This window comes from Clupea harengus, chromosome 1 (genome assembly GCF_900700415.2).
Source record: "Clupea harengus chromosome 1, Ch_v2.0.2, whole genome shotgun sequence".
Classification (NCBI taxonomy): Eukaryota; Metazoa; Chordata; class Actinopteri; order Clupeiformes; family Clupeidae; genus Clupea; species Clupea harengus.
The window spans coordinates 11,549,480-11,564,479 of record NC_045152.1 but is presented as its reverse complement, the minus strand read 5'-3'; the positions used below and the strand labels follow the sequence as shown (position 1 = coordinate 11,564,479).

General features: G+C 47.4%; 2 protein-coding genes across 6 annotated transcripts in view; both read left to right on the top strand.

The window, feature by feature from the left end:
* The window catches only part of btbd16 (BTB (POZ) domain containing 16), a 15,595-nt gene extending 14,427 nt beyond the window's left edge, over positions 1-1,168 (top strand). For both annotated transcript variants that reach the window (XM_042709043.1, XM_031576394.2), the window contains exons 16-17: positions 204-392; positions 645-1,168. In XM_042709043.1, coding sequence (XP_042564977.1) covers positions 204-392; positions 645-713 — 258 coding nt within the window. In that variant the 3' untranslated portion in view covers positions 714-1,168. The remainder of the gene's footprint in view (positions 1-203; positions 393-644) is intronic.
* Positions 1,169-3,879: 2,711 nt separating this feature from the next.
* plekha1b (pleckstrin homology domain containing, family A (phosphoinositide binding specific) member 1b) overlaps positions 3,880-15,000 on the top strand; it is a 34,278-nt gene continuing 23,157 nt past the window's right edge. For all 4 annotated transcript variants that reach the window (XM_012828728.3, XM_031567673.2, XM_012828729.3 and 1 more), the window contains exons 1-2: positions 3,880-4,157; positions 12,071-12,231. In XM_012828728.3, coding sequence (XP_012684182.1) covers positions 12,091-12,231 — 141 coding nt within the window. In that variant the 5' untranslated portion in view covers positions 3,880-4,157; positions 12,071-12,090. The remainder of the gene's footprint in view (positions 4,158-12,070; positions 12,232-15,000) is intronic.

Sequence of the window (15,000 nt, the reverse complement as noted above, 5' to 3'; positions counted from 1 at the left end):
TTGTTGTCTATATTCTAGTCATTTGCCAGGTGCTTTTATGCAGGATGGTACCATGCTAATAAACAACAGCTTAAGCATGAAATAACAAAGCAAAGAGCCCTAAAAAATTACATTTTAGTGTCATAGGACCTAAGTGCCAGATAAGGAGGTGAGAAATGTTTCCTTATAAAACCCTTGTCTGCCATGTACTCTATGTGCTTTAGAGGCTGAAACAGTGGGACTCAGAGCTGCCATCTCGTGCCTGGCAGCGCTATCCCATCAGCATGATGGCAGAGCGACTGGTGCGCTACCAGGTCTTTGTCCAGAGCCAAAACGGCGACGAGTGGCAGGACTTCTGCTCCGGTCCAATCCACCATGAGTTTGGCCTAATGAAGCCCTCCTGCTTCAGTGAGGTAAACAAATACACAACACCAAACAAGTCAACAAAAAGTCGTTAAAAAACAAACAAGTCTGACACAGCCCTCTTGTGACAAACATTCAAGTAACTTAATCAACAAACCCTAACCCTAATCCAAAGAGAGACACGCCTCTGTCATACCAGTCCGTCATCAAATATCAAACACAAAAAGTGTTCGAGGTGAAATGGTGTGTACTTTACTGCGTGCTCTGTGTGGTGTGTAAAGATGTCTCTCTTTCCCCTTCAGGTCTTCAAACTGTCAGGTCTGACTCTCCCCATTCTCGTGACCTTTGCCCTGGCCTTACCGCCTTTGTGACCTCATGTTACCCCGATGACAGAAGTCACCTCTAGCTGTCAACTGTGCAATAAAGCGGTTCCCTAACCCTGCTCCTCTGTCATAACAGTGTATCAGATATCCACTTGACCTTCCATGCTCTTTGCCTCAGTGTTGTTTTCTGCACTGCTCCCACGAAACCCAGAACAGTGCATGGTGTAGGACTACCTGCTTCTGATCCTGATTGGTCAAACGGACCTTTTACCCACCCAATCTGGGCCTTTGGAATAAGTCTCTGTGTCCAGTCAGATGTGTCAGCACATCGTCACTGCTGGCTGAAGCAGGAATCAACTCAGAATCTCACACACATGCAGTGAATCTGGGACTGACTTTGCCATTGATCCTTAACTAAAACAAGTAATAATTGATAATTATATCTAAACAATGTCTCGCTTGACAAACTGACTGTTGTTTATCCTTACATTCCTTACATTGTTTATACATTCAAATCTTAGTCTTGTGTGTGCGTGTGTGTGGTAAAAAGACAAATAGTGTACCTCTCTCTCTCTCTCTCTCTCTCTCTCTCTAGCTCTCTCTCTCTCCTTCTCTCATGTTTGTGTGTGTGTGTGTGTGTGTGCGTGTGTGTGTAACCTTCACTTCAGGTTATATTTCTCTTCTTTTCTCTCTGTTGTCTTAAGAGTATCACTGCCATGAACTTTACCCCCCTGATGGACCCCGTACAGCTGAGAACATCTCTCTCTGTGAGACCGTAAAACTCTTACAGTCGTTTGAACACCTGCTGCATTTGAAGCTCAGTGGTCTTTCAAACATGGCAGACATTCTCTTTCTGAAGCCTTTGCTGAACTCTGAGCACAGAGGTCAGCAGGGGTCAAGAGCTTCTGATCTTCGGTTTCCCATAATGCTGTGGGGAGATGAGACGAGTCCGTGAGGCCTCTGCACCTGCCCGAAGGTGTTGGCCGCCCAGCGCAGCTGTGCAAATACTGCAGGAGCAGGTATGATGAGAGAGGCCGTAAGGCTACAGGAAGCCATGGACCTTGCTGGCTAAAGCTCCCATGAATGGTTTGGCCGCGGTCCTGCCATTAGCAGCGGCAGTAATGTGTGTTCAAGGTCTGGGTGGGTCCCTGTTTTTAAAGCTGTTTTTTTTTTCCAGGCATGAAAAAAGGGGATTTGTTTTTTTATTTGTTTTGTTTTTGTTTATGGCTGTGTGGTTCATTCATCAGGAGTGGGCTTTAGCTGCCAGGAGCGAGCTAGCGTGGAGCTAGCGTGGTGACTTACGGTCAGACAGGAGGGCAGACCTGGCACACACCTCAAAGCCGGTCCTATTCGTCTGAAAAACACACGCACACACCGATACACACACACACACACATAAACACACACACACACAAACATGTGCTGATGAATTGAGAAGATAGAGAACCTTATTATATTTCACTGCACAAATGCTTCAGACACAGATACAGACACAGCAGGATAGTAAGAAGTGTTTGTTCTAGAGAGCCTCTGATTCTTGAACAGGTCTGGGCCAGATATGAGACAGATCCACGGGAGAGTTAACTCACGTCTAGTTTAGCACATTGTGAGGAGTATATCATATATAGAGCGATTCACAGAGGCAAAATGCGCAAGCACGGGTGTTGAATGGTGATCACAGTATGAGGCATGCCTTCACAAGGAGTCAGCGACTTAAAAAAGGAGAAGAAGACAGCAGAGACTGGAGCACCAGTCTGTCCTTCCTTACCCTGTCTCAGTGCTTCAGCTCTCATGGATACCACTGAGCAGGGTTCATTTCCTCAGGAACAGGGCCTTATGGCCGGCAAGCCCCCGCCGATTGTTTTAATGATGGGTCTCTGGGTCTCTCTCTCTCTCTCTCTCTCTCCTCACCCTGTTCTGTGGATCCCCGGAGCCCCACGCCGCTCGCAGGCCACTTCAGGCCCAGTCGTGACGCACTTTGGCTGGGTAGCCCTGAGAATGCTACCCCCCCCCCCCCCCCCAACACACACTCACACACTCACACACGCACACTCAAGTTCTCTCAATGCTCCTCCAGTCTATTGTTTCCTTGCGCTCCAGTCATGCGGTGTGTGTGTGTGTGTGTTCGTGCGTGTGTGTGTGTGTGTCATTTGTGTGAGCATGGGAGGAAGCCTGTTCTCTCTCTCTCACTCTCTTTCTCCCAGGACTGCTGTATTTTCACATGGGCACATGGCCACTGCGGAAGCATGCGGGCCTCTCTCTCACACCACACACACACACACACACACACACACACACACACACACACACACACACCCAACGGTAAGGGATGAATCAGAACAGCAATGTTACAACCTCTCTGAGACGAAGGGATGCTTCTCTTCTTCTCTGACCCACGTTCTAACGAGTCAGATGGAATGAGAAACACCGCTAGCCCGCTAGGTGCAGAGCCTCAGGACACATCTGGTCATCCGCCAGAGTTATGCAGTCACTATCTGTCTGTCAGTCTCTTGACCTCATCCTTTTTACATAGATTCTGTCTATCTATCTATCTACCTACCTACCTACCTATCTATCTATCTATCTATCTATCTATCTATCTATCTATCTATCTATTGACCAATTCATCCTTCAGTTCGTCCATCAATCTGTCTAGCTCTCCATCCATCTATTTGACCTTTTGTCCTTTCCTATCGTTTATCAGTCTTTCAACCCATTAACCCTTCTACCTAGAGATATGGGACTGCGAATTTATTCATTCACTTTTCAACCTCTCATTTCACAAAGGACTGACTATGCCAACAAGGAAATGTGCGTGCGTCTTAGAAAGACAAACAGTTCATCAGCTCGAGCTTGGGAATTTCCCCACGGTTGGTGATGCACCCACGTCCTTCTGCCAAACAGCCAACTGTTTCCTTCTGACTGGATTGGACTCAGCTGTTGCTTTCAGCCATTAAAAAAGCAGCTTTGAGATTTCACCACACGTGACACTTACTGTATATGTAGACTACTTTTATGGCCTATACATTAGTTGAATGTATTTGGTTGGCTACATTATCATTTACATTCCTTAGAAGCAACTAGGCCTATGATTTGCCAATTAAAAACCCCACTATTCTATTCTTTGAGGCCACTGGGTATGTTGCGGATGATCTGACCATGTCCTTTCAAACAAGGTCAAGTTGAGTACACAGTAGCCAGTGGTATGGGGGGGGGGCGACGAATGTGCGGGAAACTTGGTGCATCCAAAATCCAGGAATGGATTTTGAACACTACGAGTACCATCATTCTCTGCGAAATTATTTCCGGAGAGAGCGAGTTGGGGAGAGAGGTCGGCGGCTCCACCACGCCCCCTCTCTCCCTACTGTGCGAGGGCGCGAGGATCCGGGATCGGTAGCTCGCTGCGGGTAGGAAGTTGGAGGGAGATGGACAGAAACTCTCCGCCCGTGGAGGAGCGCGCAAGTTGTTACTAGTCAGCGAGAGCAGGATAGTGTAAGTAAAACTAAAACCGACTGATGACGGTTGTCTTTTCTCTCTTGTCATTCTGTTTGCTCTAGCTACATCGCGGAAGCCCTGCCTACGTTTATTTATTTTATTTTGCGACGGTAGGCTATTGAAATAGATGATTCTTGATGTAAGCTGCTCTGTAGCGAATAGCGATGAGGTTGGTTAGCTAACCTACTGTATGCAAAACCTGTCGCTGTCAGGTTGCTGTTACAGTAACCTTGACGGTGATCTGAAAGTAGTATATTTAGGGCTGTGGGCTTTTGGATATTTTATCCACTGGTCAGTGTGCTCTACGTCATAGACTATAATCGCAGCCATAAAGGTAGTCGTCTGTCTGATTTGGCCATAGATGTTCCCAAATTTTAAATATTAAAGATTGACAGCTGTCATCGCGTGAACACGGGCGTCATGTTTAGAATATTTAGCTTTTATTGGCAGTCTATCTAAACGTACGATTGTAAACTAATGTTACATCAAAAAGGGTGTCAAGGTAGTTTAAACAGAGATTGGAATAAAAATGACCGATGAAGCACACGTAAGAGAGAGTGAGACACGTAACTTTTCCCGACTCATCAGGTAGGTTAGGCTAGGCTAAAGGCACACCTAAGTTTTCGTGCGCATTCCTGTGTGGATAGGTGTGTGATGTGACGTCACTGTGGTTGATGCATGTTTTGCCGTTGGCTGCCTCACTGTTGAAAGAAGCTTTTGACGAGTGGATTGCGGAACCCTAAACACATTTACATGTGGGATTATGTCGTCTAGTGACAAATGTGTAACGCTTGAGGGTGTAGTTTTTTTTGGTCATCTCTGGAAATGGTTGAAGGTGGTGCTTAACAGTTCTTGGAAGGAGACAAATATAAATGTTGTCAGCATGCGATGTCACCTGCCTACACAGTGGTCTACTACATGCCGAAGACCTAGTGAACGATATGGAGCTGTGTTTGTGTATGAGTGTGTGGCAGGGAACCACAGCTTTAGGTGGTGTCATTATTAGACGTCCCTTTTCCATTCAGCCCTCAGTAAGAAGTTTTCGCTGTTCCCACTGTGTGTGTTTTGCAAATGTGTTATCTGCTCATTAGGATGAATGCATCCACAGCAACTCAGCTGCACTTTGCACTTCACTCATATGTGAGCACTGTGTGCATATATGTGAGCATATAGACGTGCTACCCACTTACTGAATGAGATGTTTATTCATGCAACTCTGGATTGTATTGTATTCTACTCTAAAGATATGCTTACTAATATGAAAAGGCATTTAAGTATGTGCATGCTGCACATTCGTGTATTCAGTTAGGTTTTTTATACTTAAATGAGCAGCAGATTAGATTTGCATTGAGGTGTGCATGATGGTGTCATGTTGACCTCTGACCTTCCGGCCTCTAGGCAGTGCTTTTGATGGTTGCCACCGCATGTTGCACCACATATGTGAGATTGTCGGCATTGCGCAGCCTGAGGCGAAAGCCTGTACAGATGGTGTCACGTTGAGTTGACACTGTTTGCACAAAGTTACACAGAGGCATAGTAGGGGCTTTACCTTAGCAAAACCCCCTCAGTACCAACTGCACACACACACACACACACACTCTCTCACACTCTCCCTCTCTGACACACGCCCTCACACACACTCTCTCACACTCCCTCTCTCACACACACACACACACACACTCTCTCTCACACACACTCTCGCAGATGTAGAACAAGCACACACAAACAGTCTCTCTTTCTCTCTCTTTCTCTCTCTGTCTCTGTCCCACACAGACACACACACATACACACACATACACACAGACTCCTGTTTCACACTTTGTACAGATTATCAGGTCATGGTTCAAACTTGTTTAATGAGATTTCCTGAAGGACTAAAAAAACTGTACACAACAAAACAATTCAATTTGGGTGCAAAGCTGTGAAGTCCAAATCCCTGGTCTGATTTACAGCTCTGATGAGAGGCTTCCTGTGCACCAGGGCCAACAGACGCTGCTGCTGCTGCTGCTGTGACCTGACAGACACTCACCACTATCACTATCCCCCCCCCCCCCTCACACACACACACACACACACACACACACACACACACACACACACTGTGGTCCTGCTTTACACCTCACCTACAGAGATGTGCCCTCTGGATTCTATTCTGTTCTATTCTATTCTGTTCTGTTCTGTTATTTTATTCTATTATGTTCTGTTCTGTTCTTCTATTCTGTTATTCTATTCTATTCTGTTCTATTCTGTTCTGCTGTATTCTGTATGAAATAGGGTCTAGGTGCAAGTCCAAGATGGGACAGCTTGAGCTGTGCCTGGCGTAGCTTGCTGAGAAGTGACTCATTCTTGGGACATTTACTCCTGGAAAGACTTGAGTTCATCCGTCACATTCATCTTGAGTTAGAAAACAGGGTTGGGCGGCTCAGGATGTTTTAGACATTTCAGATTTTAGACAAGATTTGTATCTACAGTGGAGATACACTCGCTAGTTAGGTTCATCAAACTAGTCTATGCTTGGTGTAGCGTACCTGCTGACGACACGGTGTCAGTTAAGCCTAACGTCATTGGTACAGGGGTGCATGCTGCCATTTGCACTGTACATTTGCCAACTCTATATTTGTGAAGGATTGTATGTTTCCTTGGAGAGATGGCTCTGTGTATTTGCATGCTGCCCGTGGGCGCGTCGTCCTAGGCTTGCGGTCTGAGCTCTGGTGCCAGTATTGTGACTATCAGGCCAAACGTGGGTGAACAGAAGAGAAACGTCTATCTGTTCACACAGCTGGATAGATGCTCTCTGTTTCACTCGTACAGGGGTTCAGTTACAGAGAGACACGTGACAGCAGACTGGATAGTTACACTGGAACAAGGCTTATAATGTAACATTAAGTGGTTATATTCATGTGACTTATCCCTTGCTAAAGTGGTTATATTCATGTGACTTATCCCTTGCTAAATTGCAATTGCATTAGGGTAATAGCTGATTATAACTATGTAACAGTACATTGAGGGCTCTGAACTTCCATAATCCTAATCTAACTATAACTCATGTACTACATGCAATACACACACACACACACACACACACACACACACACACACACACACACACATATACTACATGCACATAGACTTTCTGTTCATCTTGGCTTTGGGAGCTCAGTTAAAAAAGCAGACATGGGATCCCTGGAGGCCTCTTTTGTTAGCATGGCCGTGGTGAGCGCAGTGATCAGGATAGCAGCAGTATGAGTGGGCCCAGAGCATGTTAGCATGGCCGTGGTTAGCGCAGTGATCAGGATAGCAGCAGTATGAGTGGGCCCAGAGCATGTTAGCATGGCCGTGGTTAGCAGTGATCAGGATAGCAGCAGTATGAGTGGGCCCAGAGCATGTTAGCATGACCGTGTCGAGCGCAGTGATCAGGATAACAGACATGGATCCCTGAAGGCCTCCTGTGTTAGCATGGCCGTGGTGAGCAGTGATCAGAATAGCAGCAGTATGTGGGCCCAGAGCATGTTAGCATGGCCGTGGTTAGCGCAGTGATCAGGATAGCAGCAGTATGAGTGGGCCCAGAGCATGTTAGCATGGCCGTGGTTAGCAGTGATCAGGATAGCAGCAGTATGAGTGGGCCCAGAGCATGTTAGCATGACCGTGTCGAGCGCAGTGATCAGGATAACAGACATGGATCCCTGAAGGCCTCCTGTGTTAGCATGGCCGTGGTGAGCAGTGATCAGAATAGCAGCAGTATGTGGGCCCAGAGCATGTTAGCATGACCGTGGTGAGCGCAGTGATCAGGATAACAGACATGGATCCCTGAAGGCCTCCTGTGTTAGCATGGCCGTGGTGAGCAGTGATCAGAATAGCAGCAGTATGTGGGCCCAGAGCATGTTAGCATGACCGTGGTGAGCGCAGTGATCAGGATAGCAGCAGTATGAGTGGGCCCAGAGCATGTTAGCATTGTCAGGATTACAGCAGTATTATATGACAACTCACACCTTTACTAATTTAGACTCAATAATCAATATGAACTACTGCAGTGTAATATGGCAACTCACATTTTGAACTGACTTCGGCTGTGAACAGTAATCAATACAAACTACACCAGTGTTATACTACACAGTCATGTTCTGCCATGCTTGGATTGGATGTCTACAATGAAGGAATGAATGAATGAAGGAATGAATGAAGGAATGAATGCATGAATGCATGAATGGCGCAAGATATTTATCATACATATTGATCAAACTAGGGTTGATTGTTTTGAAACGTGAATCGGTGTTAAGTGTGTGTGTGCGTGTGTGTGTGGGTGTGCGTATGTGAGATACTACGCCCTGGCATGGCGTGTTAATCTCTCTGTGACGGTCGGACTGCTGTTCCTGCCCTGTCCCCTGTCAGCTGGTCGTCCAGTTATGCTAACCGCGGGAGAGGGAGAGGGAGAGGGAGAGGTCACAGCTGCCCCCCGTAACCTTCAGGGGGCCTATACTGCTCCAGCCTCAGCTGATTTATGGGCCATCGCCGTGGCGACAGCTGACTGACGAGCTGCTGACATGGGAAAAGGGCCCAGGAGTGGTCCCAGGGTCCACCAGGACACACACATACACACACACACACACACACACACACACACACACACACACATGCCCCTCTACACCCTATGAGGTGTACCCCACCAGTTGCCCAACTCTGTACTGTGCAACAGTGGGTTTTTAAATGCTGTTTGGGAGTCACCTCCAAACACACACACATCAATCAGCCAGAGGGACTGAGTTATGTAAAGTTACACACACACACACACACACAGACACACACACAGACACACACACAGACACACACACACACACACACACACCATACCCCTATTGTGCCACAGTTGATTTGTAAATCCTTCTTGGGAGCCCCCCACCCCCACCCCCAGTTTTCCCCGACCGCGCTGCGCTGTTAGTCAGTGTTTGTAAACGCTCCTGGCGCAGGTTCGTCACTGGCGGCCACTTCCTGCCAGCGCGGCGGGGGACAGGATGTGGAGAGTGTCAGGTCCTGCTGGGTTTGGCACCAGACTCCTCCGTGGCCCGTGGTGGCGCCTGGCATCGCTTGGGCTGGGGCAAAAAGTCTCCCGGAGGGAGCCATGCTTTGGGTATTGTCTGGCCTGGGAAGGCAGTAGGGGAGTAAGTGTGTGTGTGTGTGTGTGTGTGTGTGTGTGGCCAGGGAAGGCAGTAGGGGAGTGAGTGTGTGTGTTTGTTTCCCATCAGCGTTAGAGGTGGGATTTCTGACACCTGTAGGTTTTCAGAACAGCGTCTATAGGGTAGAGAGTGTGAGACTGATTTAGCTCTAGTGAACATGGCCCCAGTTCCATTTCATGTTCCAGGAAAGAGCTGCTGGACATCATAAGGTCCTTTGAGGAATGAAGAATACAGTCACAATCTGGCTTCTGTATAGAGATGTGTTGCTCTGCAGTAAAAAGAAACCAAATGAAACATAGCTGAGTGTGTAGAATTGGATTGGACTAGAAGATCTGTCTGGTCCAGCCGAGAACCAAAACCCTTCCAGACGGAAACCAGAACTCTTCCAGACGAAAACCAGAACCCTTCCAGACGAGAACCATTTACTATCAGGCCCAGATCCATTCCCTTCAGTTACTACCTGGGTAGGAACTTCAAGGTCATGAGTCAGTCTCCATGGACATCCCATAGAGTTTCCTCCGTCCCCCCCCCCCCACCCCTCCCTACAAGTGTATCGATGAGAGCATGTGCTCAATAAATGCCAGGGAGCTTTGTTTGTTTGCTGGAGCGAGGCAGGGGTGTTCTCTGCATTAACATTGACAGAGCCTCCTCAGTCCTTACTCCTGATTCTTCACTACTCTCTCCTCTCCTCTCCTCTCCTCTCCTCTCCTCTCCTTTCCTCTCCCTTCTCCCTTCTCCTCTCTCCTCTCTCCTCACCCATGTATTCCATGACAGCTCCAGGTGTGTATCGTAACAGGAGCGGGCAGGCGGCCGGGCGCTACCACCCCAGGGCAGTTGATGGCAGCTGGAGGGTTTTATGCAGCTTCGGGCTTTTGAGGTTCACAGGAGTCGGGCTGCGCTTTCAAAGACTGTCTTTGAGTTTATCTTCTTCTGTGGTGGTCAGGAAGGCTCAGCGCTACAAGGAAGGACTCAGAACACAGATACCAAAATAATTGAAGACTGAAGGGTCGTGATTTCCAATGTTTCTATTTATATTACATTTCCAGGGCATAATACAGACACTGAGACAACGTGCTAATCGTGTGCTAAGTGCAAAGTGAAACAATGTGCTAATCGTGTGTTAAGTGCAAAGTTAAACAATGTGCTAATCGTGTGCTAAGTGCAATGTGCAATAATGGTGCTTAAATAGCTTTTGTGGTTTTGGAATGTAAGTGGAAGAACTCCACTGGTGTGAGTCAAACATAGCAGAGGGTTTAGAGGAGCAGGCACGAGACAGAGAGAGAGGGGGGTGAAAGAAAGAGGAGAGAGCAAGAGAAACGGTGTGGGAGAGGGAGGGGGGGAGGTTAGGGGACAGGCATGAGAAACAGGTGAGGCAGAAGAGAGTGACCATAAGAGATACAGAGTTACAGTGTGAGAGAGAGAGGGCCCCTCCCGGTCAAGCATGGCATTCATTACCTGACAGACAAGTGTCTGTTTTGTGTCGGCATCGTTCATTTTCCGCGGATATTCTCTAGAGAATCACCAGGAAATACCAGGCAGGTGGAAAGAGGCCATCATGCAGCCCTGCAAGCATGACGGAGATGACATGATCATTTAGACTTGATTTAGACACGATCACTTAATTTAAACTTGATGACAAAGATGACATGATGACTTTATTTAGACATGATGACTTGATTTAGACATGATGACGGAGATGACATGATCACTTCATTTAGACTTGAAGACGAAGATGACATGATCACTTCATTTAGACTTGATTTAGACATGATCACTTAATTTAGACTTGATGACAGAGATGACATGATCACTTCATTTAGACTTGAAGACGAAGATGACATGATCACTTAATTTAGACTTGATTTAGACATGATCACTTAATTTAGACTTGATGACAGAGATGACATGATCACTTCATTTAGACTTGATGACAGAGATGACATGATCACTTCATTTAGACTTGGTTTTCTGCTGTGCCAGTGGTGACGTTCACTTCAAATGGACAGGCCTCTTCTCTCAGGATGTGTTTATTAAAGGCCACGTGAAAAAAAGAGAAAGTGATCATGCATATCCATTTATACTTTTATTTCCTCTTTTTCCTTTCCTCTTAAACTTGATTTATGCTTATGTGGGAGACACTTTTGAAACCGTCGCCGACAGAAATGACCTGTTGGTCGACACTTTTAACCGTCGCCTGGAAGTGTCTGCTACCAAGTGAAAATGCTACTGTCGCTGACTTCGTCACATAGTGTCGCGCACGTGTGATTGGCTAGATAGATTGATGATTGCACGCACCGTTGACTTGCTTGTTTTGTTTTTTATCACTCTGCTCAGCTGTTTTTTAAATGGAGGGGATAGAGGAAAGGCTAACGGAGCGGGTGAGGAGTGAGGAGTGGGGAGTGGGGAGTGGGGAGTGAGGAGTGGGGAGTGAGGAGTGAGGAGTGAGGAGTGCCTCCCTGCCCTATTATAAAGATGCCCAAATGATTTTCCCCAATGAATCTGCCAAAAACAATGTAACAGCAGAAGAATGGAAAGCTACCGTTGGCGTCGTCCGCCTACGTCAGTACGTCGAGTGTCACTCGACCGTTGAGCGGAGGAGACTGTTCGCTGAAGCATAAATGCAATTGTCGGCGACCATATGCTGAGCGACACTTTCCAATAAGTATGAATCAATATTTTCTCTCTCTCTCTCTCTCGCTCTCTCTCTCTCTCTCTCTCTCTCTCTCTCTCCCCCCCCAGTGGAATGCCCTGGCCCAGAGATGCCTTACGTCGACCGACAGAACCGCATCTGTGGCTTCCTGGACATAGAGGAGAATGAGAACAGCGGCAAGTTCCTGCGCCGCTACTTCATCCTGGACACAACGCAGGGCAGCCTGGTGTGGTTCATGGACAACCCACAGGTGAGAGCGCACACAAACACACTCACACTCACACACACACACTCACACTCACACACATACACTCATTCGCATTCGCACTCGCACTCGCACGCACGCAAACACACACACACACACACACACACACACACACACACTAACACACACACTCACACACACACACACACACACATACACACATACACTCACACACACACACACACACACACACATACACACATACACTCACACACACACACACACACACACACACATACACTCACACACACTCATTCACACTCGCACTCACACTCACACTCACACACATACACTCATTCGCACTCGCACTCGCACGCACACACACACACACACACCCACACTAACACACACAAACACACACACTCACACACACACTCATACTCACACACGCACATACACACCGCTTTCTCTACAAGCTGAAACTGGACCACCATGGACCTCTCTGGCTGTCCCCTCTCCTGCTCCCCCAGAGCTATGCTCCCACAGCTATCCCCTTAGTGTGTGTATGACACTCATTAACTGCCATTACGTAACGGCTGACCCAGTGTTTCTGTGGCAACGGCATGGGCCCAGCCCTATCTCTTACATCATGTTTGGGATGCAGTGCTGCGCTGCACACAGCTCTAATTGACTAACCACACACACACACACACACACACACACACAAACACACACACACACACAAACATCAGGATCCTCTAGGAGCTGCTGGCGTCACCACTCTGAAGGAACAAGCGTCAGGACAATGAGCTCTCTCACACACACACACACACACACACACACACACACACACACACACACACACACACACACACACACACACACACACACACACACACACACTGAGCGGTAGACTGAGTCTGTGTATGGAGCATCTGCTGACCTGTCTAGATGTCTGGGTGTCTGTTCATCCAGCCCTTCACACAGCACTTCAGAGGTTGAGGGTCATTCGCAGTGTAATAATGACAACACGTGTACACTTACGTTATCCACAACTATTTCTGATTTTATCAAAGAAAACTGTAGCCTAAAGCCCCTATAAGCATGCCAGTGATATTGGTAGGAAAAAAAAGAGGAGAAAGAAAACCTTCCTGAAATGTAACATTGTCTGGTCATGGGTTATGGGTCGTCTCCCTGACAACTGCAGAGCTGACAGCCTCCCCATAAGCAGAGGCTGGAGCCTGGAAGGTTGTCAGTGGGAAGGGCCTAATTTGGTTTTAGACTGATCTGAGTGCTGTTCACAGTAGCTGCTGTTCACCACGTGTGGTTTACTGATCTGAGTGCTGTTCAGCACGTGTGGTTTAGACTGATCTGAGTGCTGTTCAGCACGTGTAGTTTAGACTGATCTGAGTGCTGTTCAGCACGTGTAGTTTAGACTGATCTGAGTGCTATCCACATGTGTGCTTAAGACTGATCTGAGTGCTGTCCACTGGACAGGGATGCAAACAGACTCATTTTTGTAGTCCCGTTAATCTTTTGTTTGGCATGTTGGTGAGGTTATTTAGAGGACCATTTCTCAATGGTTTTGTTCCTTCCTAACTCAATTATAATTACAAAGAGGGAAATTCGCAACTCTATCGCAACTTCCACTTGCTCCCTCAATTGCATCGCAACAAACACCTAAAAAATACTGCAACCTTTTGGAAAAAAAAAATCTGCGAAATCCTGGGGGGACTGCATTGTGAAGTGGTTTGGGGAAATATCCAGCTCTCAGCCAGGTTATCATAGGTGCCCTCTCCATCTTTCATGGGCCACTGGTAGAGTCCTCCTTTAGTCTCATGGGAGATGTTATTGACACTAGAAGATCTAACTGACACTAAAAGATCTAACATGAAGATCTCCACCTTTGATGCAGTGCAGACTGTGAAATATGTGCTGAGGTCTAGGGGCAAGACTGGCATTGGCATGTTTAAAAGAGATGACATCAACATGGGGCCAGTTTATAAAACTCTCTGCCAGAACATTAGGGCTGCAGGGAGAAGGGAAAAGACCTGACAGAGGGAAGAGGACGGAGGCAAAGCAGAAGAGGCAGGCGGAGTATGGCTGCAGTGCTACATATGAAAGTGCCAAAAAGGCCAAGACTAGGCCTACTGCTCTGGCCAAAGAGAGGCAGACACGTCTCAAACATGTTAAGAAAATGAATGCAGATAGACGGAAGGCCCTTGATATGTTGCAGGAGGTGGCCAGGAAGAAGAATTTCATTTTACTCTATGTGCCTATAGGGGTCGGCCGGGGATGTCGGGGGGTTGGTGGCAATGTAAGTATATGAATATTTGCCGCGGGGCGAGGGCTTCAATTACCTCTATCTTTTTTGACCATACATGTGTTTGCATCCCTGACTGGAGCTGCTCTTCAGCACGCGTGGTTTAGAGTGGAGGTTTGAGAGCCTCAGCCGCACACAAATATAATCAGCATTACTGTGAAATCTGACACCTTCACTCTTCTGCAACCCCCTCCCCCCCCCTGTCCTCCCTGTTATACAGCATTACTGAACCCATCTCTGTGGTTTGGGGCCGCTGAGGCAGCTCTCACGCACTCCAATCAAAATCTGAATGGGCTTGCGGCTGTGGGCAGGGTTGGATCTAATTCTGTCCAATCACAAGTGTAGTTGCCCACAGCTGGGGCGGAGTCTAAAATTCAACAATTGCCCGTGGTTACCTGCTTTGGCTACACACAGGCACAAGACTCCACGTCAGTTAAGATGCTGTGTGGACCGACTCCAGTCAAACAGTCAGTGCCTGCCACAGACACAGA